The following is a 25,909-nucleotide window of genomic DNA, read 5'->3' as shown; positions in this document are numbered from 1 at the left end:
TCTAAAAACAGTGCATGTTGGGACTCCATGCTTCCACTGCAGGGGTTGAGGGTTCGATCCCTGGTCGGGGAGCTAAGATCCCGCATGCTGCGCTGCATGGACAAAAAAAAATTTAGATGAAAATCTTTCAAGTGGTAGCTAATTCTTGCTCTCTTCTCTTTACTGAAACAAGTTATTGCTACAGATAAACCATTAATAATCTTATTTAATTTCCTAACTCTATATTCAGATTTTAGAACTAAGAGTCCCAGGTGGTTAAATTATCATTTATACATTAGTTTCTTATTTGGGGAAAACTTGTAAAGAGAAAGTATGTGATAGATCGTGTTAGAAACATTGCTTCTTAGAAACTGATTTTTTAAAATGACTTTACGATATGTTGGCTAAAATGTAAATGTCTCAAAATGCACAAAACCAAAAATAAATATTCCTCCTTCTACTACATCTAAAGTAACGTGGATCTTCTTACAAATTTAAGGTTTTGTGTGGCATACCTACCACCCACCAGGCTTTTGCCCAGGACACGTTAAGTCCATTATTTGGGGTTTGTGCTGCTTGTGGCTGTCACTGTTTGGGTTTCAGATATATTTATTCATTGCTCTTATGAGAGTACTAGATAATTCTCTCACCTTGCCCCAAAGAAAAGGGAAATGAAAGGTGGTGGCAAAAGAAGAGAAAAGACAAAACAAGGAGATAAAGGGGAAAGGAATAGCAGAAAGACAGAAGTAAGACTAAGAGTTAGAGAAAGAACATTATAAGGGATGTAACACTTGGATTTAAAATTTTGAGAGGAGCTTTGTGCTAGGGAAGCTGCTGAACACTTGCTAGTAGAAAGACCTAAACCTAGATTTTTTGTGCAGTTTATCTCCCTGGGGGGGGGGGCGGGGGGTGGTCTTCCCTTCTACTTTGCTTCTACTTTTTCCCTCTTCCAAACAGTTTTTGACCCAGAGGGGTCTTCATATTTCAGTTTTACCAGAAGGAACTGAAAGTACATGTAGTTCGTTTGTTTGTATCCTTAATGTAATCTCAGAGACTATAACAAATTATTACAGATCAGGAGAAATAGACAGTGCTAGAAGTTAGGTAGCATCTCCTAGGTGTTCCCAAAGCATATCATTCTAGCTGGTAGGATTTTACAAATTTCCCAACATGCATACCCATGTGATACCTCTGAATGATACTATTATCCCCAAATACTAATTATCCAAGAGAAAACACCTGCATGTTTCCTACCTCAAAATTACTCGGTTGTGGTTTTATCATGCATTTTCTAAGACTTTCACCCCCTGATCCAGAGAAATCCTTCTTGTCTTCCTTCCTCCAGATTCTAGAACTGTTCACTCCCACCATCCACGGCAAGGCCACCATTAAATTTCCAAACACAAGCTCCCATTTTCTTGGGAATTCCCATCACTCTGTCTAAGTGTTTGGGAGTCAGTGCATTCAAACTGATGTTGAGATTTTGTTTTCACAGAAGTAAATGTTAGAAGAACTTGGGAGAAGTACTTTCATATTTGTCAAAGTTGTATGGAAACATCTATTTTATAGTAGTGGATTCAACTAGGGAGTAGTATTTCCCTTTTACATGGGATCTAAGTAATGTATATTATTTTAGGTGACATTTTGAACTTTGATTTCATGAAATATTTCAAGAACATGTAATTCTCTTTGATCCCTCTTCCCGTAGCTGGACATTTGCAGACCATTAAATGTCAAGCAAGAATTGAATTCACTAATTCCAATTACCTTACTTTAAGTAAGAGTAAATAGGCTATAAACATCTAGAAATTAGGAGACAGACTAAATGTTTTGTTTTTGTGGTTATTTATATCCATTCCATCTTCTTATTAGATCATGTGAAACAAGCATTGAAGAATCGGAGACTATGCAGTCATAGCAAACATACTCAATACAAGTAGTCATCAATATAAGTAGATAAATTAAGGGGTGTGTGGGAATAAATGCCTTTCTGCAACATATTAATGGATCCAACATGTGTTCTGAGTAGTTTCTAAATTTTCCAATGGTAAAGCATTGGCTGTTTTCGATTAAAATGCTCAGTGTTGAAATTAAGTAATCTACCTGGATATTCATCACATTCTAATCAGTTCACCTTTCTTTGTTCAGAGGACTGTGACAGTTGTATCAAAAATATATACAAAATTCAAAATTCTTTAGATGAGAGATCCAATTGCTGATCCACATGGGCACAATGGCTTACATATTTCTTTTTTACCTCTATGAATAACAGATTCTGTTGTATTTAATTATATTGCCGAGTATACAATTGTAAGAAAGGCTCATTGATTAAGTGCCGTTACCCTCCTAATTCCTCTTTATTCCCAGTGCTTTGTTGATTAACCAAACATTTTCGTGTAATTAGATAATTATTTAAGGGGGGTAATAGAAACTGAGTTAGACAGTTTTTGAAATCTAAAAATGTACTGGACAAAACATTTATTTGATTTATGAAAAACACATTTAAACCTCTTCATTGAATTTAGAACTAAATATGATTAACACTTGATCTGCATTAGGGTAAAGCGGAATAGTTAGCGAGTTTTAATTTTTACCATAACATTAATAGTCAAAAGGAGAAACAGAACTTTAAATTCAGACATCAGCTAAAAAATTATATCCTTAAGGACAATGACGTAAGTGATAAAGTTAGAATTTATGATTCATCGAAGATCATCTTGTGTTACGTAATTCATAATGTGACATTTTGTTTGGAGAAATAAGAGTATTTCTTACTGTAGCTTCATAAATAAAAATTTAAATAAGAATAAAACTAAGCATAAAAATAGTAACTCTGTAACTGTCATAATGCGATGATAATAATTGCCTAAAGGAAATCTACAAAATTGTCATCTGTTTTTAAGTCTGGAGGCTGTCCAAAGTCAGTGAATTAAGCAGAAGAATCAAATATCAAGGTTGAAAACTCTGAAACTTCTCCTGATACAGCTTCATGTGTGGAGTAGTTGAATTGCTTAGCATAAGTTAAATTTTTCCACACTTGCCTTTTCCTCATTTCTTCCTCAACTTTAAGTTTATTGTAACTTGCTCTGTTGTTTAAACAGTAAAGAAGTTGATCTGCCAACTTTAAATTAGTTTATTCAATTATCCGAGAAATTCCCATATCATAACACACGAACTAAAGCAATGTTTTAACCTCCATTTAAATTTTTAATACATTTTAATCTGATAGAAAATTAAGAGACCAGTCGTTAAACAACTCCAATATTCCTTTGTAATAATGCATCATACTGATGACCTACCATGTAGTAATTCACATTGCTAGTCTGAAAAGTGATAGCAAGAGTCTGTATTTTAAAATTTAGTAAGACATTTTCTAAAAACGAAGATAACAATATATCTAACTATTAAATAACATAAAGGGCAACAGATAACGATGCCCCACCAAATGTCATCGTTTGATGCCAACAAATAATATCAACATTTAAGTTGCTACTCGTTAATTAAAAATAGGCAATACACCTGAAAGTCAGCCAACTGAGTCTAACTCAGAACAGAAAAAGTGAGAAGTTCAGATAAAATATTTTCAGTGGAAGTACACACATGCACTGTTAAAACATGCGTTTAGATGCTACATCTGAGACTCAACCAAACATTAACAGGTGGTGTGGAGGATCCTGTTTGATTTAGAGCAGGTAAAGACTTACCTGTTTGTTGTTTGGCTTTTCCTTTCCCTATGACCCTCTTTTACTTTCACTTCTGTTCAAAATGAGTAAGGCAAATTCTGTGAAATGATGATATTTGAACACTGGCATTAAAACTGAGACTCATTGCTTGTAAAAAAAAAAAAAAGTCTCAAATGATCTCCAGAAGAATTCGATAAATATGGGGTACCTTATAATAAACAAGCCTCCTCTGATTTTAACTCAATGGTACGTTATTTGGGCTTCAAGACATTTTGTCACTTTGTAGTAGTTTTTTGCTTAATGACACAAATGCTTTGGAGAGGACTTTGTGGCTGGGCCCATGCAGTGGCTTTCACTTGGAATAATTTGACCCTTCTGTACTTGATTTTGGCTCCATAGGTAATTATAGTCAGGGCTACATTATTACATTTTGTGACTGCCCATTGTAAATCCAGACAGAAAACCTAATCACTATCATAGTATGCCTTGAATGTGGAGTGGTTTCACTTAGCTGATGGATTCTTTTGAGTAATTCCTCGGCAGTCTTTTACTTCACTCTTCAGCTTCTGCATTAATCTAGTGTTTTGTTGTTAAAAAAACACACACACACATGGTTCCTTCATATGTTTGCTTCTTCAGAATTATATCTTTTGGACTATGTATCACAAGGGCTTTACTGTTATCAAACAATCATGGTAATATGAAACCAATGATCAGAAATCATAATCATTTAAATTAAGAAAAGCAGCAGAAAAATGCCCTTGCTGATACTTTTTTGCAAGAAACTATCTTACGTGGAGCACAATGTAATCATTTTTCTGAGACAGAATGAGGCTAGTAGACTAAATTTGGGTGATTGTCTACTTCAATTATTAAAAACACAAATTTAGTCCAGAAGAGTCTGAATTATAATGAAATATTGGGGAAAGGGATTTCCCAAAGTCTACTTGAATCATGGCTCTGAAATAAGCCTATAGCTTGATTTAAACTTGTTTACAGACATGATACCCCACCCCCAGAATCACATTTTAATTTTTTTAAAGGAATTATTAATTGTGATCCTGTTTTATAGATTTTTCCCTTATACTGAGGTTAATCTATGAATATTCACCTTAAAAATGAACACTGGTTTTGTCAATGTTCCTGGACTGTTACTCACTTGAAAGTTTTCATGATCATCTTGAGAGCATGATCAACTTGAGAGCATAGTTGCTATTGTAACTCATTGTAACCTCATCTGTATGTTGTAGATGGAACTTCAGAGGTTGCTTTATGATATTTATCGAGTCCTCTTTTAAAAGAGAAAACAAGCCTTTGGAAAAATATCATGGGATGAAATTAAAGCCCCGTCTCAAGAGTTCAACTTTAATTTTGAATCTTTTATTTTAGACAAATTTGTAAAGAATTTCAAGACCTCTTGAGCCAAGATAGATCACCGCTGGGATCCTCCAGACCCACTCCAATTCTAGACCTTGACATCCAGAGACACTTAACACATTTCAGGTAAGAATCGTTTTTCAATTTGTTCAGACTCTCTTTTAAATTGTTAAAACCATCTTTATTAACCCAGACATGTGTGTAGTCCTATCACAGTTCCATTTAGAGATAAAACATATATATATATATATGGTGACTGCCTGAAATTTTGAAATTCCAAGCACCTAAGATCAAATTGTAAAAGTAACTAAAGCATGAAGCACTTTGGATCAGAAAATTTATAACTTTGTGTGATTTCAAAGAACCTGTGACTGTGAGCTCTATTATTTCAAACAATAGCACTTTTAGATCAGGATCCTGAAATCCTTTAAACAGTTCTTTACCTTGATTAGGTGAATCGTTGAATAGGCAGACGATGTGATAGAAACTAATGGGACATCCTAGACCGATTTTCCAGGAGTACGCTAATGATTTCTCTGCAGTTAGAAACCGCGCATGGTTCTTAAGTTAGACCACACAAGCATATTTTAAAGAACCCAGGATGTATTATTGAAAGTATATCTTAAATTTCATTTTCTGAAATTCTTTGGAAGAGAATAGACTATTTTTCTTGGTTAATTTATGCCCTGGTTGCAATGTGGAAACGAACATGATAATTTTTCAGGTGCCTTCCAAATGTTAAACTCTAGAATTCTAATGCCTACATGACATTTCTCATCAATAAAAATTTTTATTTATCCCTTTTTATTATTATCATTTAGTTTAAAAAATCAATGCTAAGGAAAGACCAACATAATTAAATTTCAAAATGCTTTCAATACCTCTCAATGATTATAATGCTTTTGAGGAAGATATTCTGTTATACAAAATAATGGATATTTAAGTAAGTTGGAATTTTATCTGCAACATCAGAGACTTTTAAATAAAATACTTAATTTTTCATCATGTCACAATACGCCTCAAGGTGTAATAGACACCTCTCTGAAGATTAAAGGATTTGTCTTCTAAAAATGCACCAAATGTAGGATAAGTTCCCAGGACTTTTCTTCTACCATTCAATTGGGTTAGTGAAGGTGAGTGTACTAAAACTGGGAGAAAGCGTAGTGCTTAAAAGTTAAGAGCAAAAGGCTTTGGAGTCAAGAGAACGGTCTTCAAATACATCCCTTAATGTATTTAATACATTAATACATCTGAGCTGGGTTATTTGGGGTAATGTATGTACTCTTCTCAAGCTTTTCTTTCCCTAGCTTTTAATGGAATAAGAACCGCTCCATTACATGGTGGTAGTGAGCTAAAATGAGAAAATGAATACAGAGTAAGCATTCAATAAATGATATACTGTTTACTGCACCACTGATCCAAGTTTAAAAAGTACAAACTGCCCTACTATCATATCTGTACAAATTTTTTCCACATTTTTATTTGTATACTTACTTAAGAGATTAATAGTTTTTACAGAAGTTCAATTCACAGCTTAATAATTTTTATACAAGTTCAATTCTGGATTTAAGGAGGTTTGTTGAGTTACAGATTTACTCCAAGAAGGAACTTACTGTTGGAATACAGAGAACTGGGGCTCTCTGTCATGTCTGCTAGGTCATTTCCAATCACAGAGGTCATAGCCTTTATTGGACAGTGAGCTGTCCTTTTTCAAGGCTCAAAACAGACTACGGCATCAATGGGTAAATTGGATATCAGCTACAGTGTAAAATAAATAGGCAAACGATTTGTCTGTTTAGCGTACGCACAATCTGCTAATTTGTTGATACCTGAGTCATCTGCCAACTTAATGCCACAGAACTCTTTAGAGAAAACTTTCATTTCTAAACTTGAGCTGAATGTTTCCTACATGTGCTTTATATGCTCTTTGGTTCCTCCCCATGCAAAATATAGTAACAAGCTAGTCTAGGATTACCCAGAGAAGCTAGTCTGATGTTTCCTAGAGAAAAGCTAAATATATGGTGAATTGTTCCTCCTCATTCTCCGTAAAAAAGAGAGATTACATTTTGGGTATAAAGCTCTCGAGAAGATATATGCCTGCAGATTCTCAGTCACAACAATTTGAAATGTACAGCCATATCTTAACACATTTAACATTACATGGTATATCTACTTATAAATGTATCACCTATAAAACTTTGGTATTATTATTGATGTGTTGAGTAGTTAGCGATCAGAAAGTTACGACTCCCATTTATTATGCTTTTGTAATGTTTGTCAGATTTTTTCATATATTTTGCTTTAACTACATTCTGATTATTTATTTAGATGAAATCTTCTGGATTTCACAATGGCGGGTAGTATGACGTTAAAAATCACTTAACCAAAATTCACTTTACAGCAAATTTCCTTAATTATATCTTTTTTTAAAATTGTGGTTAAAAAAACACAACAGCATTTACCATCTTAATCACTTCTAAGTGTACAGTTCAGTAATGTTAAGTATATTCACATTGTTGGGCAACCAGTCACCAGGATTTTTTTCATTTTGCAAATCTGAAACTCTATAGCCATTAAACAACGAATTTCCCCTTCCCCCCAGCCCTTGGCAACCACCATTCTACTTTCTGTCCCTATGAATTTGACTAAATACTTCAAATAAGTAAACTCATACAGTATTTGTCTTTTTGTGATTGACTTATTTCACTTAGCATAATGTTTTCAAGGTTCATCTATGTTGTAGCACATGCTAAATTTCCCTTCCTCTAAGACTGAATAATATTCTATTGTACATGTATACCACATTTCGCTTATCCAGTCATCCATTAGTGGAGACTTGGGTTGCTTCTACCTCTTGGCTATTGTGAATAGTGCTGCTCTGAACATGGGTGTGCAAATATCTTTTGAAGATCCTGCTTTCAATTTTTTTGGATATATGTCCATAAGTAGCATCACTATGTCTATGGTCATTCTATTTTTAATTTTTGAGAAAATGTCATATTGTTTTCCAATGTGCCTGCACCATTTTACATTCCCACCAACAGGGCACAGGGTTCTAATACCTCTACCTCTTGTTATTTACTGTTGTGATTTTATTTGCGGGGCAGATAGTAGCTATCCTAATGAGTGTGAGGTGATATCTCATTGAAGTTTTGATTTGCATTTCCTTAATGAATATGATGTTAAGCATCTTTTAATATGCTTGTTGGCCATTTCTATGGCATCTTAGAAGAGCTCTTTATTCACATCCTTTGCCCATTTGTAAATCTGGTTATTTGCTTTTTGTTGTTGAGTTGTAGGAGTTCTTTATATAGTCTGGATATTAACCCCGTATTAGATATACAATTTGTAAATATTTTCTCCCACTCTGTAGGTTGACTTTTTATTCTGTTGTGTTCTTTGATGCACAGAGGTTTTTGATATAGTTCAATTTGCCTATTTTTATTTTTGTTGCCTGTGTTTTTGATGTTATATCCAGGAAATCCTTGCCATATCTAGTGTCATGAAGCTTTCCCCCAACTGTGTTTTCTTCTAAGAGTTTTAGGTCTTATGTTTAGATCTTTGATCCATTTTGAGTTAATTTTTGTATATGGTGTAAGATGTGTCCACCTTTATTTTTTTTGCATGTCTTAAACAATATTCTTTTAAACAAAAGTTTTAAACATGGTTGACATTTCCAATTAAAATCCAAGTTTAAGTCTCCTGATGTAAACCGAATTTAAGTGTGTGTTTCTTTTGGTTTTTACTGTGTATTTATTAAAAGTAGCCTCAATAAAATATCTTAATAGGACTGTAAAATCAGCTTGTTGCCTGACCTTGGAAAAATACCTCACACTTTAGAAGTGTAGCTCTTAAACCTGGGTTCATAGTGGAATTTCCCTTAGAGCTTTTTAAAAGTCTTGAGGCCAAAAAAAAAGCCAAAAAAAGAAGACAAAAGGGAATTCCCAGGCTGTCCAGTGGCTAGGATTCTGTGATTTCACTGCCGAGGACACGGGTTCGATCCCTGGTTGGGGGACTAAGATCCTGCAAGCTGCACGGCGTTGCCAAAAAAAAAAATCTTGAGGCCTGAAGTACACTTTTAAAGATCTAATTCAATAGGTCAAGTCTAGGATTGGACTCAGGCATCTGTATAATTTGCAAAATCTGAAGTTGATTCTGATAATTAGACAGCTTTAAGTCTAGACAGCTCACAGTCCTAGGATATTCCAAGACTATTAGCTTCTTTTCCCTTGGAAGAAAAACATTTCTAATTCTTTTTTTTTTTTTTTTTTTTTTTTTTGTGGTACGCGGGCCTCTCAGTGTTGTGGTCTCTCCCATTGTGGAGCACAGGCTCCGGACACGCAGGCTCAGCGGCCATGGCTCACGGGCCTAGCCGCTCCGTGGCATGTGGGATCTTCCCGGACCAGGGCATGAACCCGTGTCCCCTGCATCGGCAGGCGGACTCTCAACCACTGCGCCACCAGGGAAACCTCTAATTCATTTTTAAAGTGACATTGAGAATTATGTAAAGTTCTGTCTTATACTCTAATGAATTAAAGAGATTCTACATCTATTATCCTGCTAATAAGCTGGGTAACAATGTGTTAGCATGGAAGGTGTCTCTTTCATAATTTCCTACTGACGGTGGTAACTTTAATTTGATAGAAGCATCAGCTCAAGAGAAAAATGTGTTAGAAAGGAAACATATCACATCTGATGTTGCAAACAGTCCATTAGCAGAGTCTGATTTTCCACTGTTTTTGCTGAGTGCTGTCTGGGAAAGAAGTAAGGAGAGAGTGTGACTGGATGAGCATAGAGACGACTCTGACTAGTAGCATCCACTTGTGCTACTATTTTATTTCGTCAGAATCTCCTTCCCAGTGCAAACCACTTGAATTACATCTTCCAGGGTGGCTGATTTGGTACCTGGAGAACCACGGCTTACTTTCAGCAGATTGAATATGTCTAGGTAGAGCTAGGGAATGATCTGGCCTTGTAAAGCCCAGATAACTACTTCCAGTTTTCTGTGGTAACTGACATATCAGGGTGCTCTGGGCAACGGTGGGGAGAGTAGTGACCCTTCTCGTGATCGACTCACAGCCTGGAAAGCTGCTTGTTTCTATCAAAATGACAGGAGGCAGGTTTATCCATTATTTATAATTTACTGAGTACCATCCAAAGTGTATATTGCTTTAGAGACCAGAGCAGACACCACAGCATCTACTGGAAAGGGGAAGACGATTGATTGAAATCTGCGGAAGTCCCCACAGACACAGTTCCCCAGAATGGTGATGACAATTAGACCAAGGTGGCGTGGGACTTCACGGACAGAACAGACTCAGCTCAGAGGAAACCAGAGCCCTAATTTTCTGAAATGTTAGGATTCCCTTCTTTGAGATCTCAAGAAATCTTAATAACTTTGCCCTTCTTTGTGTCTTATGTTCTCCTAATATCCTTGAATCTAAAGTCAAGCAAAAGCACGTTGAACAACCTAAGTAAGGGGAGGAAGCTAGACTATTTTTAATGCTCAGTTCAGAGAAAACAACCTGTTGGGAAAATGAGGTTGTTTTCTTTCTCAACACCCACCTTGGGAGCGTGATATTTTACTGTTTCTTGTATTTTACTGTGCTAAGGGCAGGTGGTGCAAAGATGGCCAAAGGATTGTCCCATCTTTAAGTACTTCTGAAGTGGAAGACAGTTACATACAAAGACTTAAAATATGACATAGAGAGATTATAAGAGTGTTAAGTAGAGTGCGGGTAATTACCTGGGATAATTGGGAAAGGATTTCCCCCCCTTTTTTTTTTACTGTAAATATTTTTTTATTGAAATATAGTTGATTTACAATACCGTGTCAGTTTCAGGTGTACAGCACAGTGATTCAGTTTTACATACATATGTATCTTTTTTTTTCCAGATTCTTTTCCCTTATAGGTTATTGCAAAATATTGAGTAGAGTTCCCTGTGTTATACAGTAGGTCCTTGTAGGATTTCCTCTGTCTATCCACAGTACTTAGCACATAGTATGTGCCCAATACCTATATGTTACTAAATGTAGAATACAATACTAACTCTGTTTTGTCTTGGATATATTCTCCTCTGGTTCATTCCCAGGGCCTTGGTGTTTTCTTTGGACCATGGGCTGGGGATTCAATGTGCTTAAATTCTTCTATTTGAGTCACAAAGTATACTGACATCACATCTTCTGAGAAATAGACCCTCCTACAACTCCCATAACGCTTTGGAAATAAGAAATGCATAGGCTGTCCCCGATGTCTGTGTTTGCTGGTGATTAAATTCTCCTCATTGATTCTCAGTGTTGGAAGGCCCCTAAGTTCCCCACTCTCCTCCAACATTTGAATCTTCCCTCCAACATCCCTGTCAAGTTGTCACCCATCCTGGGCTCGATAACTTCCAGTGATAGGCTGCTCTTTTCATGCCTCGGCATCCCTTCTATCTCTGACAACTCTATTAGCAATGCCTTCCCTCCGTTGGGCCAAGATCTGTCTCCCTAACATTCCCACTCCTTGGGGGCCCTATAGAGTCAGTTTAATCCTGTTTCCCTCCCGGTTTCTAGAGGCAGCGCTCATGTCTCTCTGGATTTTCTCTTCCTGGGCCGTTCATCCCCCTTCTCTTTCTCTACGTATGACATGCATTCCAGTCAACTCAACTAGAATCTTCTGAGTGCTATGTGCTTGACAACACACTGAAGATAGGATGTGTGTCTCTATTTAAATGTGGACACGTCTTCTCCAAGGAGCCTAAGATGTGTATAGTTTTTGTTTTTTGTTTTTATTTTTTCATTTTCTTGGGATGGGAAAATGGTGGGGAAGGTAACCAGGAGTGGAGGATTTTATTAATCTTGTGAAAGCATTTTTAGTGTCAGAAGAGAAATAAAGAAATTTCAATTAAATCTCTAATCCCAAAAGAAAACATCGTAAAATAAATTACATGCCTAGGCTTAGATTTAAGAAACAGAATTATTGACCCCTTCAGGATGTTCTGCCAGTTCAAGGGGACTTCGAAGACCATTTTATTTAAGAATGTTGGAAATAATAGGCCTGAATTGTGAAGGAAAAAAAATCCTATGTTTTCCACACTGAAGCTCCTTTATGTAAGGCTGAAATTAAACTTTAAAACTTTAACCTAGACTCCAAAAGTGCACTTACATTCTCCACTTCAAAGAAAAACATACCTGTAAGTGGTCTTATTCACTACTTAAATAAAAAAGGACAGCCTGTATTTACATAAGAGAAAAAAACCTCTTTCCCTTGAAGTAAAACTTTCAATAGAAAAAAATGTAGACTATAAAATAAAACAGGCAACAGTTTTCACTTCCTTAGCAGATAAGTGGGACCATGATGCCCTTCTTGCATGAATCTACATTAAATTACTTACCTTTACTTAACGTTAAGCAAGAAATTAAAGTGTAAATCAGTTGCCAGTATTTATTGTCCTTCACAAAGTACGTGGCCCCAAACCAAATGCTGCAGGAGATACGAACATAAAAACATCTATTGCAGGTGATTTGATGACTTTAATGGAGTTTTAGGTTCAGCACATAGGAGACTGGTAATTCAAACAAGAGAAACCAGAAGCAACTGTTTCTAACAAAAATTTGCAAACATTGTCCCCTAACAATTACATGTGAATAATTTGGTAAATTTGTATTTAAATAATTTCTATCTTTGTTGATCTGTGGGTTGGGGGAGAGACAGCACGAAATCATGGGAAATACTCAGAATGGATGTCAGGGCGTCTAGCTCAGTCTCCTCTTGGTTTCCGGCTGGAAGTGTGGATTTAGAGAAGACATTTACCAGTCTGGCCTCTGCAGGTTCATCTGTAAATTGACAACAGTTAAGCTGGATGATCTTGAAGGCTCCTTCTAAGCTTCTTTATTCCATTCTCCATTTACTGCTCAGTCAATCATTTATGCTGTGTTTCCATGTGATCTCACTTCCTCTCTATGTGTTTTAGCAACTTGTTCATTTAAAAAAGTCAACAGCTGATGGAAACTATATATTTGGTGGTGAGCACACTGTTGTATATACAGAAGTAGAAATATAATGTGCACATGAAACTTACATAATGTTATAAACCAAGGTTACTTCAATAAAAAAATTTCCCCAGAAGTCAACAGTTGACTAAATTCATCTAAGAGAGCACGAGTCCTCAGCTTAGCATTTTCCTTCCCCTATTCTACAAAGAAAATACGAATTGTCTGATAGGGAGAAATATAAGGACATGGTTAATTTATCCCCAAAAGCTCTATTTCCATATGTAAAAAATAGGGTGGAGATATCAAAAAAAATGTCTTTACCTTCAAAAAATTGACTTGGATGTGATTGACTTTGGTCTCTCCTAATGTGTGTGCAATGATTATACCCTTAGCTTCCTTTGCTAATGAGATGGAGTGAAGTAAAATGGAATCACAAGGACTCAATCCCTTTGGGACCTCAGAGTAAGTGGCTGAGAAAAACAGGAGAAACGTGACCTTAGAGTGATGGATAGGCAATCACGTCTCCCAACCTGGCAGAGGTTCAGGACAGTCATAAATGCACTTCTCCAAAGTGAGTTTCACAGTCCCATGAGCTGCTCCTTGGAAGTGTGTCATGGTCAAGTGTTTTTTTGGGCTCAAGAAACCCTGACTACCATACTCCTCTAGAGGTACGCCAACGCAGTTGGCATATTATAAGCTCCCAAGACTGTTTTTGAGTGGAAGGAATGCTTAGCTTCCTGTCTCCAAAACTTGATCACAGAAACTGTTTTTTTCTCAGAATACCTATTAACATTCCATGGAACTAAGGCTCTGCAGAAGTTCTTGGGGGAAATGCTGGAAAAGTTCAGCTTCCTCTTTTACCCAGGGAGGTTAGCCAACCCGGTATTTAGGTGTCATTTCTTGTCTCTAAGGGAACATGCCTAACTCCCTAGCTACATTTAAACTATTCAGTACTGTTTCTAAAATACTGATGTTTTGGACCCATCCCAAACCAATTAAATCAGGATCTCCGGGGTGGGACCCGCACGTTGGCATTTTTTTAAATAAACTCCCTGGGTGATTCTTGCATGTATCTAGGGTTGAGAACCACCAGCTAAAGAAACCATAGAACATTTGCGGGTGCTGACAAGGCCTTGCTAACAAGTGGGTTGCTACTCACTACCAGAGAACCATATACCTTAATTATGTACCTCAATTAAACTCCATGTTAAAAGCCCTGGGGGCTAGGGGATAATATAATTTATGTAGGAAATAAGCACAATCAGTCAGTTTCCTTTTTCTCTGCTTCCTCAACCAGTTTGGCTAGAAAGGATAGATGCCATCAAGTTCTGGGTGCTTAAGACCCAGCTGCTTTCCTCAGGCGGAGGTCTCTTCCCATGACCTATATTCAGGAGTTGTGCCACTTCAGAGAGATGAAGCATCTTCCCCTCATGGTTCTGAAAAGAACTAAGGTTTTGCAGAGAAGCCCCACAATCCTTTGCTGGTGTTCTCCAGGGTCTGTCTCCCAGCCTCCTGCCCTCATGGCTGTTCTCATGAGTGGAAGAAGGCATTTTTCCATCTGCCACCTAAAAGAGTAGTGAGGAGTACAGACTGAGCCTCAGGCTACAGTTGGACCTAAACCTGCAGTCTCTGAATAATCCAGGAGAGAAGGAAAAGGAGGCTTGTCTTCCCTTTAAATCTTGCTGCCTGCATGCCTCCCAGAGGCCGGAAAGCAGAACTGAGGTTGATAACAGTGGCATCTCTATGCTATTCGGAAAAATCAAAGGTACATGAGACCAAACACCCACTGGAATGATGCAACATAACAAAATAATAGGAACAATAGCCCAAACTATTTCAACCTTTACACACAACCAAAAACTTCTCCAGATAGAAAGTTGAAATTTGACAAAGAAAAATCAGCTTTTGCTTTAATTATCTAAATGATGATGGTAGAGTATTTTCTCTTGATTTTCAGTCTTCTAGCTTGTAGTATAATAGTATCTACTACTTCCAGCTTTTTGTATCCCAAAAGAAAGCTAGAAGAATCCATCCTTAGTTGTCAGACACAACTGAGTGAGGCAGTCCTCAGTGGCAAATAGGAATGAGACTTTTATTTTCCTTTTAATCCTGTTAAATCAGTGTTCTCTTAGTAGGTGGAAAGGATGTGTTTGAGCCCAGGCCCAACTCTTCTTTTTAAATTCAAGTACAGTTGACTTACAATATTATATTAGTTTCACGTGTACAGCACAGTGATTCAGTATTTTTACAGATTATACTTTATTAAATGTTATTATAAGATAATGACTGTAATTCCCTGTGCTCTACAGTGTATCCTTGTTGCTTATCTATTTTATACAAAGCAGTTTTATCCCTTAATCCTATAACCCTAACTTGCCCCTCCCCCCTTCCCTGTACCCTCTGGCAACCACTAGTTTGTTTTCTGTATCTGTGAGTCTGTTTCTGTTTTGCTATAGTCATCCGTTTGTATTATTTTTTAGATTCCACATACAAGTGATTTCATACAGTATTTGTCTTTCTCTGTCTAATTTATTTCACTAAGCATGATATTCTCTAGGTTCATCCACATTGCTGCAAATGGGAGGTTTTAATTTTGTGTGTGTGGCTAATACATACCACATCTTCTTGGTCCATTTGTCTCTTGATGGACAGTTGGGTTGCTTCCATATGTTGGCAATTATAAATAATGATGCTATGAACATTGGGGTACATGTATCTTTTTGCACCAGTGCTCTCGTTTTTCTTTTCTGGATATATACCCAGGAGTGGAATTGCTGGATCATACTGATAGCTCTATTTTTAGTTTTTTGAGAAACCTCCATATGGTTTTCCACCAATTTACATTCCCATCAATAGTGTATAAGGGTTTCCTTTTCTCCACATCATCACCAGCATTTGTTATTTGCAGACTTTTTGATGATAGCCATTCTGACAGGTGTGGGGTGATGTCTCATTGTTGTTTTGATTTGAATTGCTCTAATAATTAGCAATGTTGAGCATCTTTTCATGTGCCAGGCCCAACTCTTGCCAAGATAGGAAGAATTCAGGGGAAGATTCCATAGGAATTTGCTTTAGGCTATGTTTTAGAAAATTGCCTGAGTGGTTTAATTTGAATTCGTTTAGACAAATCAATTAAAGTAATGATAAAACATTTCCAAAGGACAATTAGAGCAATATGGAAACAGCTTTGTACCCTGTCTCTAGCGGACAAGAGAGCTGGTGAAATGTAAACCATATTTACTTAGATTAAGGAAAGTTAAGCAGCTCTTGTTCCTCTGGTATATGTTCATTCAGAATCCTATATTAACCTATATAAGCACTGAAGCTTTGGAGAGTCTAAAGATAAATACGTAAGGCCTTGTCCACAAGCAAAAGAAATTCATTTAGCCAGAGGTCACAGGGAGTTTGTGAAATTTCTATTATAATTCCTCATCATTAATGTCAAATAGTTTGTAAGTATAAATACTGTTGGAGTTAAAGATGGGTTGTTAATAACACCGTATTAGCAAAATTACACAGGGAAAAAGGAGAAAGGATTATAATTTATTCTTTTTCAAATAGCAATCTCTTTTCTACCATCCTCTATTGCCTGTTTCATTTCTGTCTCAATTTCTTCATTTTTAATCCCACTGATAGAGAATACATTTTGAACTGTTGCAATATATTTTCCTCTAAAAAGTTAAAATCTATATCTATAGGACGTATTCAGGTTAATAAAAACAGTGTTAAGTCAACAACATGTACATGTGCACGCACACTCAAACAAACACCGTCTCCCTAGAAAGGGTGGTTCTACCCTGTGGTATCTCTCCAGCTGCTGAGATGTGAACACACTTTAACACTTAGGGGGAAAGTCAAAAGTAGAGCTTCACCTCTGGATCCAGCAAACAGGCAATTTGAAGAGATGGTTTATGTGGAAGAAAGATGCTCTGAAGAATGTTAATTAGGGAGTCTAGCAAAATAGGAGTTTTTAAAACCACGAATAAAATTAAGAAGATGACTGTTAAATATAAGTTACATTTTCTAGAACATCAGGTGCGTAAACTTCAACAGTCTGGATTTTCTCAGCAGGTGTCTGTCAGAACCCTGCTCCTCAGGGTGAAATAGGAAAATTAAATCAATGAGCTGGAATCTGCTTAGACAGAGAGAGAATAGTTCAAGGTAAATGGAGTTCTAAGCCTGAAGAGCTATGATCTGAAGCTCACATTTTGATCCTCCCTTTATGGTTTAGACTTACTGATTTGGTGTGCCTTTTCCCTAAGAATTGCTTGAGTCAACTCTCTCCCTCTCTCAACATACTGCAAACAGATATGTTTTCCTTAATCTTTCCTAAATTTCACATCATTGATTTAGCCCACCAACTAAGCTTTTTACCACGTGAAGGTATTTCAGCACTTTGGTTCTGCTAACCAGTGCAGGAATTTTTCTCTCTGTTTTAATACCAGCCATTAAGTTACAAATCCATGACGCTGTCAATCACGTTGTCAATTAAGATGGGGAGGAGAGTGGGATTAATGGGAAAGTCTTGCAGCACTCCACTGGAAACTGAGGACCCTTTAGCCCTTGTTAACTCAATTATTACTGAAGCCATGCAGCATTTCTGCGATCACTTCTATTTCTTAAATATTAGCCCTTAAATTAGTAATAACCCATTACATGAACAAATTGCAATAATCCCATTCAATGGAACACCTACCAGCAATAAAAAGAAATAATCTATTGATAAACACCAAAACATGGATGAATCTCAAAATTATTAGGCAAAGTGAAAACAGACAGTCATAAAAGTCTATAGACTTCATGATTCAATTTATACGACATTCGGGGGAAAAAGTAAAAACTATAGAGATAGAAATTAGAACACTGATTCCCAAGATCTGGGGGTGGGGAAAGTGCATTGACCGAAAGGGATCACGAGAAAATGTTTTGGGTAATGGTGGTCATTACACAACTGTATGGGTTTGTCAAAATTCAACGAACTATATACCTAAAAGGGCTAATATTATCGTATGTAAATTTAAAGTCGGTATACCTGATTTTTTAATATATCCCATTTTAAGAAATTCGTTAAGGACTAATTAAATGTAATTTAATAACCTAGAATTTCTAAAATCTGTCTCTTTTCTCCTGCTTTAATTATTAAGGCACGTTACTCTGTTCCATTTCACTACTTCCTCCCCATTTTCCATGAGTTTTCAAAGGTTACCTAACCACTCAAGTGTCTCAGAAACACATGCCTCTGTTTTCTTTATCCTGAAATAGGAGTTTCCTATACTTGAAAAAAAAAGTTGCAGTTCCATTAATACCATTGCCAGTTTTAAAAATTAAACTCTTTGAAAAGAAAGCGAAGTTTCTTAATTACCATTGAATCTTTCACTTGCTAACGTAGCACTCTCTCCCCCAGGCCTCTCTCTGCATTGTTCCTCTTCCTCATTCTTGGAACAGAACTTCAAACTAAATCCTATAGGCCTGGGCAACAGTCTCCTGAATGAAACCGAGGAAACTTTAGTCTTTGCTAAGTCAATTATTCCATACACGGGAGTCCCACCTCTTCATCCTCAAGGCTGCTGCCTCCTGGAAATGATAAATGCCCAGATGCTGGCAGCAGACGATGTCAGGTAGAGTGTAGGTTGACAATAGGAGCGCTCTACCTCAGTCCTGTTTGTTTTAGTTGTTGCTGTTGCCTGGTGGTTTGGTTTCATTTTGTAACAACCCTTCGTATTTTTCTTTTCTTAAGATTAGACTCTAACTTTCTTTTAAAATTAATTTCATTTATTTATATTTTACTTTTGCCTGTGTTGGGTCTTCGTTGCTGCGCGTGGGCTTTTCTCTAGTTGTGGCGAGTGGGGGTTGGTCTTTGATGCGGTGTGACGGCTTCTCACTGCGGTGGCTTCTCTTGTTGTGGATCATGGGCTCCAGACACACGGGCTTCAGTAGTTGTAGCACGCGGGCTCAGTAGTTGTGGCACTTGGGCTCTAGGGTGCGCGGGCTCAGTAGTTGTGGTGCACGGGCTTAGTTGCTCCGTGGCATGTGGGATCTTCCCAGACCAGGGATCAAACCCGTGTCCCCTGCATTGGCAGGCGGATTCTTAACCTTTGCACCACCAGGGAAGTCCAAGACTCTTACTTTTGATTACCAGTTTATGGTAAGAACTCAAGCCACAGATTGTTGGAGATACATATAACCTCTTATTTGCCACTATGTTAAAATCTAGGATACTTCGATGATCACTTATGCTCTAAGTGACATGGCTGCATATAGCTCCCACTTTGATGATGAGATCTTGCCCTCACTTATTTTCTTCCCATTGTCTTCTCTGGGCTCTAGTTTTACACTTTTGGTGGGGAATGTTACTCCTTTCTCCTCAGAATTCTATTTAAGTTTTCTCATCACTTTGGCAAGTTTCTATCCTTTGGCAGGAGCACATCTTTTTCAATATCTTAATCAAGGGAACAGGAAACTAACTCCTTTTTTTCCAATATCATCCAAGATACTTTGAAGGTTGAGTGATTTTTAGATTGGCTGAAAAAAAAAAAGAGGGAGGACAAACAAAGGTACACAAGCAGGAATGACCATCGTAGGTTTGAGGATAGAGAAGAGATAAGCCTTTCAAAAATAAAATAATAGAACATATGATTACAAAGGGTGAAGGAAGGAGAGCTGGAAAATGCAAATACACTAAGAAATATGATACAACATTTGTATTGTCTGCCACTGTTCAGCAAAATGTTTTAAACGTGGCATGAAGATGATACACCTAGAACAATGCTGATTGTCTCTCTAGCTTGTCTACTTGAGGACAAACTTTTAGATGAATTTAAATTTAGAAGGACTTCTATATTTTGACAACCTACTTCAAACCATCATGGCTGCTGTTTAGCCCAGGTAATATTTACTTGTGAAATGCTCTCTGATATTAATCTGATGAAAATAGATGCAAATGCCAAATACAACTTGAAGATTAAATCTGTGGCTAAAAAATATTTTCTAAGGGCAAAAAAATGACCTTATCAAAGATTTTAGAGATTTGACTATAGTGTGTTACCTTACAGATAGATGACCTTAGTTTATTTTCTGTCTAGGACTGAAAATCAGCCTCTTCTTTCTGTTTTTCTCTTATTTTTCTGTAGACTCTGCATTATCCCTTTTCTCCTTTTTGTATGTCACTGTGAATGAGATATATACCTATTTTTCTGGAATGGCTGGGGCTAAAAGAAAAACATGATGTTCCCAGAAATTCTTTTAATCATTCTGTGATTTCACATTTTGTTCTGTGCTGTTCTCATATAATATTAGATTAATTATTTAGATTCATAAACCTTACCGAAAACTGCTAGAACAGAGGCTATACCTTGCTTTTAGCATCATCCTATGTAGTGTTCCATGCATAATTTTGATGTGCAGGTAATGTGAAATCAAGGACATTAACAACATTTACATAATGTCTTTTATGCAGAATGATAACACTTCGAGTCCTTACTTTTTTTTTTTTTTTTTTTGGCGGTACGCGGGCCTCTCACTGTTGTGGCCTCTCCTGTTGCGGAGCACAGGCTCCGGACACGCAGGCTCAGCGGCCATGGCTCACGGGCCCAGCCGCTCCGCGGCATGTGGGATCTTCCCGGACCGGGGCACAAACCCGTGTCCCCTGCATCGGCAGGCGGACTCTCAACCACTGCGCCACCAGGGAAGCCCAAGTCCTTACTTTTCTTATGTTGACTGTTTTCACAGTTTGAGACTTATCTGTTGAGATAAGTGCTTTTTCAACATCTATAACCTTCTGTCATGTCCTTGGTTTTAAGAAGTGTGCCCTAAGCATTATACCAGTGAATTGAAGCTTAGTGCTGGAAAGAAACTTGCAGATGTTTTCGTCAGACTGTTGTCGTCTTACAAGGCTACATAACTTCCCACAAATCACACAGTGCCCAAGGTTGAAGGCAGTGTGAAGAACTCTGTGCAAGGAGGTCTCAATCCAGGGCAAAGGTGACAGTGCAGTTTACTAAAGACCAGGTACATATTTTAGAAGTAAGGAAGGCCATCAGTCAAGAAGGGATGCCAGCCTGAGAATTTTTCATTATGGCAACCACTCTTCTCAACATGGAAAAGTAAAACATTTATACAGACACATCTACTTTGTATCTGGCCTTTTAGAACCCTGGTCTTAGACAGGAAAGTGAGTAGGAATGATCTTCCAGGTCTACAAGTCTGCCCATAGAACAAAGTTAAGTTAGAGAAGCTGAGCTAAAACTGCCAACAGAATGCAATTTCTCAGAGAAGGTGTAAAACGCACCCACAGCCTGAGAGGAACATAGATAAGCACAGAGGCAGTACGGAATTTCTCAGGCAGATTATTTAACATTTCTGGATATCAGTTTCTTCACCTGTAAAATGGAAATAATAATACTTCTTACAGTTGTTGACAGGATTTTGTGAGAGGGTACAGAATAAAGCAGAACAGGGCCTGGCATGTGGTCAGGACTCAAATATTGGCTATTAACCTTAATGTGTACCCAAGTGGAACTAAATTCTCTATATTCAGCCTAGATGAAAAGGGGAGTCACAACTGAGAGAACACGGCAATAGAGAGGAAAAACAAATTATCTAATGGTACGAGGAGCCCTGAACAGGAGTAAAACAAGGGAAAAGAGGCAGGTTTTGCCCAGGGCCAAGCATCTAGACACTAATAGATGGCTTCATTTGGTTCTTTTTTGCAGGTGCCACCATGATTAGTTCTTCTAGCACTTCAGTTAATTCCATTTATGTCCTTCCTCCCTGATTAAGTCCTAAAACATTTGGATTCCCCTCTACTTGTATCATTGGAGACATAGAGCTGAAGTCAGTTTTCCTGCTCAGCAATGCAACGTATGCATATGCTTTGAACTATGATGATGCCTTCTGTTACAAACTTTGGTATACCTAGTTGGCAAAACATTGACCAGTCTTGTTTTCTAAATAATTGGAGACTGAAATCTTTTTTTCTTTTTAACATATGTTAATTATGACTTAGGCATAGGGCAGGCTTTGTAAAATGTCTGGATGAAAGATGGTGGCAACCTATAAAGTATAAAGGACATGCAGAAAAGTTTACTCTCAGCGTGAACGTTCCACAGCCAACGATAGCTACCATTTATTGGAGCACTTCCGAAAAGTGTGGCATCGTCTTGAGTCTTATGTGCATATTAACAGAGCAACAACTCCATGTGCTAATGTTGCTATTATCACCACTGAGGCATATCAATAGGCTGCCGGAGATCCTAAAGCCCTCATCTGCAATATTTTAAGATCTTGTAATTTTTGCCCCTAAAGATTACATACCCTGGGCTTCCCTGGTGGCGCAATGGTTGAGAGTCTGCCTGCCAATGCAGGGGACACAGGTTCGTGCCCCGGTCCGGGAAGATCCCACATGCCGCGGAGCGGCTGGGCCCGTGAGCCATGGCCGCTGAGCCTGCGCGTCCGGAGCCTGTGCTCCGCAACGGGATAGGCCACAACAGTGAGAGGCCTGCGTACCGCAAAAAAAAAAAAAAAAAAAAAAAAAAAAGATTACATACCCTAAGAAGGATAATTAGCTAGTTAACAGATTGTGAAGGATGGTACTATTTGATTTTAAAACTGCTAATGGGACTTTCCTGGTGGCGCAGTGGTCAAGAATCTGCCTGCCAATGCAGGGAACACGGGTTTGATCCCTGGTCCGGGAAGATCCCACATGCTGCGGAGCAACTAAGCCTGTGCGCCACAACTACTGAGCCCACTCCCCCTAGAACCCAAGTGCCACAACTACTGAAGCCTGCTTGCCTAGAGCCCATGATCCACAGCAAGAGAAGCCACCACAATGAGAAGCCCATGCACCGCAACAAAGAGTAGCCCCTGCTTGCCACAGCTAGAGAAAGCCCGCACGCAGCAACAAAGACTCAACGCAGCCAAAATAAATAAATAAAAATTAATTAATTAATTAATTTTAAAAACTGCTAATATCACAATAACTGAACAACCTAGGGCTTGTAAGCAATTAATGGCTTCATATATTGAATATACAGTATATATGCCAGCTATTTATAGATAGATATAATATATGCATGATATATGTCAGTCATGTTTTTCTATATTTTACAAGATATGAGTTATGGGGAGAACCTGGCAGTGTCACTTCAGAAACAATGGACACAAATGAACCATCTGGGTGGGTTTTGTTCACAGAAAGAATGAATCTACACTTATGTATTTGTTCAGCTAGAGATGCTATTTGTTGTGGTTGGAAGGGCTACTGACGCTGAAGTTGCTCCACCCCTCCCTATGCTGGCTCACTAGTTATGATTATTAATGAATTAGTCAGCTGCGGAAACACCCAAAAAGAGTGGCTTGCATTAGATAGAATTTTATTTTTCTCTCATCTAGGAGACTGGAGGTGAGTAGGTTCCTGCCGTCTTGTTTTGTCCTCAGCTGCACAGCTCCATAGCTATTTTGAGAGGAAATAGAAGGCACACCCTTTCCTTTTAAGCAGGTGGGAATTGCAAACATCACTTCCTCTGTGGTCTATAGTGGAAGGATTAGCTCTGTGTCTAAACTTAGCGGCAAGGAAAGCTTGGGAATGTTGTCTCCAGCAGGATGGCCTTGTGCCCAGATAGAACTCCATAACCTTGAAGAAGAGAAGAATGAAGTTAGAGGAGCAGCTAAACCCCAGGCACACTCAGCCAATTTTGATCTCTTCTCGTGTGATATATGCTTATATAAGCATACGTGCTATTCTTAAAAACGAGATGATTCCCACACAATAGAAAGTTGTATTTTCTGGCTTTCTTAATGAGATCGAGACTCAGAGTCAAGTCGTGCGTTAAACACTCAGAGCTGCTAATTATTAGTGCCTATCAAGTCTATCAGTGACGTTTTCTTCCAGATAGTCCCTGAATTTCTTATTGTTCAGAGCAATACATTGACTTGCGTCTACCTTGCACAATGCTTGGCGCCGTTTCAGATCACAATAAATGCCTGTTTAATGGACTGTTCTGGATTAAATGGGGGGATCTGTTGCCCCGTATCATACTGCAAATTGCTCATCTCTTTTTCCTACCGCTTCTCATTTCCAGTTTGATCACTCATGGCTTTGGGACCCCAGCAATATGCGCAGCCCTAAGCACTTTCCAAACAGTCCTCAGTGAAATGCTAAACTACTTGGAAAAACACACTACTCACAAAAATGGCGGAGCGGCGGATTCTGGCCAAGGACATGGCACCTCGGAGAAAGCCCCCCTGCGGAAAACTTCAGAGGCTGCTGTGAAAGAGGGCAAAACAGAAAAGACAGACTAGCTACATCAAACAGAATCTATTTCCAGAGAGTCTTGCTGCTGATATTTTTTCTAATATATATATCATTGAGGGTGATTAATCTTCAGTGGACCAAATCTCTGCCCTCCCCCAACCCTCCATAAAAAACAAAAATGGAAATGAAACAAAAAAGGACAAAACCAAAAAAAAAAAAAAAGACAAAAAAAAAAAAAGGAAAAGAGCAGTGTAACTGTGTGATGAAATTGTCACTTTTTAATTTTATGTTATGATAAACTCCTTTTGTGCACGTAATTTATTGTTCCAAATTATATACATCACAGTTTTTAAGCACTTCTGGACTTTGGAGAGGCAGCACATGCTTTTTCACATCTAACTGTTGCACTTTCTTATCCAACTCTGTAGTTAGGGATCAGAAAGCATGACCAAACTGGACTCCAGCACCAGCGCATACAGCGCCAGTCTTTCTTGACTTAATCCCCTATAACAAAACAGTGCCTCTTTCCATTAAATAGACCAATCTGGCAATCAATCCATCAATAAATGCTCTGGGAACTGAAAAGGGCAGTCATGAATCTCTGTCCTGTGAATTGACAGCAATTTAAAAATTTCGGTCACCGCTAACCCACTTAACTACCAGTGCCTTGGTGGTATTTAAAAATTCCAGAAAACTCTGTCCCCTCTTTGTGTGACTATTCCACCCCACCCTAGGTCCATTTTTTAAAGAAGAGACTCAGCAGAATATTGAAGAGAAAAAAGATGACCTCTCCTATCCATTCTCCTCACTTCCCCAACCTAACTGTTCAAGGAAACAGACTGCATATACTGGGTCAGGGCAGGCTGGATATAGGAAAGGGTAGCTTTGCCACTTGGGGTCCTGACGGAAAGCTGTGGTATTGTCGTGCCTGGAAAAGCAAGGGAATAGGAACAGCGATCTTTCCAGGAAGCCCTGCCCCTCAGAGACAGAAGAGGAGCCCAGGGAACTAGTGGAGGCCCCTCAAAGTGTTAGCGGCCAATGATTGTATGGTTAAAATGACAGCCGTTATTCTTTTTCTACTTTTGTGATTCTGCTACCTGCCCGATAGCTGTGTTCTAAACCGTTAGAGGCACAGAAGCATTCAGGTCTGTGTTCAATAAAGAAAACAAAAACAATGATCAGAGAAGGCTTTTGCTTTTAAGATGCTTCCTTTTTTCATAGCTTGTTCTTAAGCTTTATTGTCCTGTAGTTATAATACTGAAAACAAGAGGTTCCTGGCTGCAAAGGCCAAGGGCTAATTGAATGAAAGTTCAGACCATTAAAACTTGAATGTGTCAAGAAACCTGACTGGTACCACATTGTATTAACCTTTCTACTGTTAACAGTTTTCAAAGTTCTAAGCAAATAAAGATGTAGGTCATCGTCTATGAAAAAAATCATTTAAAAAATATGTGGACTCCAGACATCGTTTAGCATGAAAATATTCTCCTCTCGTTAACATATATCAATTACTTTCAGAATGTCTCTGCCACATTATAACCCGATGAGGAATATTATTATTTTTTTAATTGAGAGAAAATTGCTTAAGAATTTTCATCAAGAGATCACAGAAAATATTTTTACCTAACAATAATTCTTAAA

The 25,909-nt window shown here is 37.9% G+C and overlaps 1 protein-coding gene across 1 annotated transcript in view; it reads left to right on the top strand.

Moving 5' to 3' along the window:
* The window catches only part of TFAP2D (transcription factor AP-2 delta), a 54,707-nt gene extending 30,290 nt beyond the window's left edge, over positions 1–24,417 (top strand). Inside the window, exons 7-8 of the mRNA XM_060021248.1 lie at positions 5,052–5,165; positions 24,096–24,417. Of these exons, the coding sequence (XP_059877231.1) occupies positions 5,052–5,165; positions 24,096–24,315 (334 nt within the window). The 3' untranslated portion in view covers positions 24,316–24,417. The remainder of the gene's footprint in view (positions 1–5,051; positions 5,166–24,095) is intronic.
* The last annotated feature ends 1,492 nt before the right edge of the window (positions 24,418–25,909 follow it).

The sequence above is a fragment of the Delphinus delphis genome, chromosome 10, assembly GCF_949987515.2.
Source record: "Delphinus delphis chromosome 10, mDelDel1.2, whole genome shotgun sequence".
NCBI lineage: Eukaryota > Metazoa > Chordata > Mammalia > Artiodactyla > Delphinidae > Delphinus > Delphinus delphis.
Note: the sequence above shows the minus strand (reverse complement) of the source record. Positions and strands in the feature narration are given on the sequence as shown.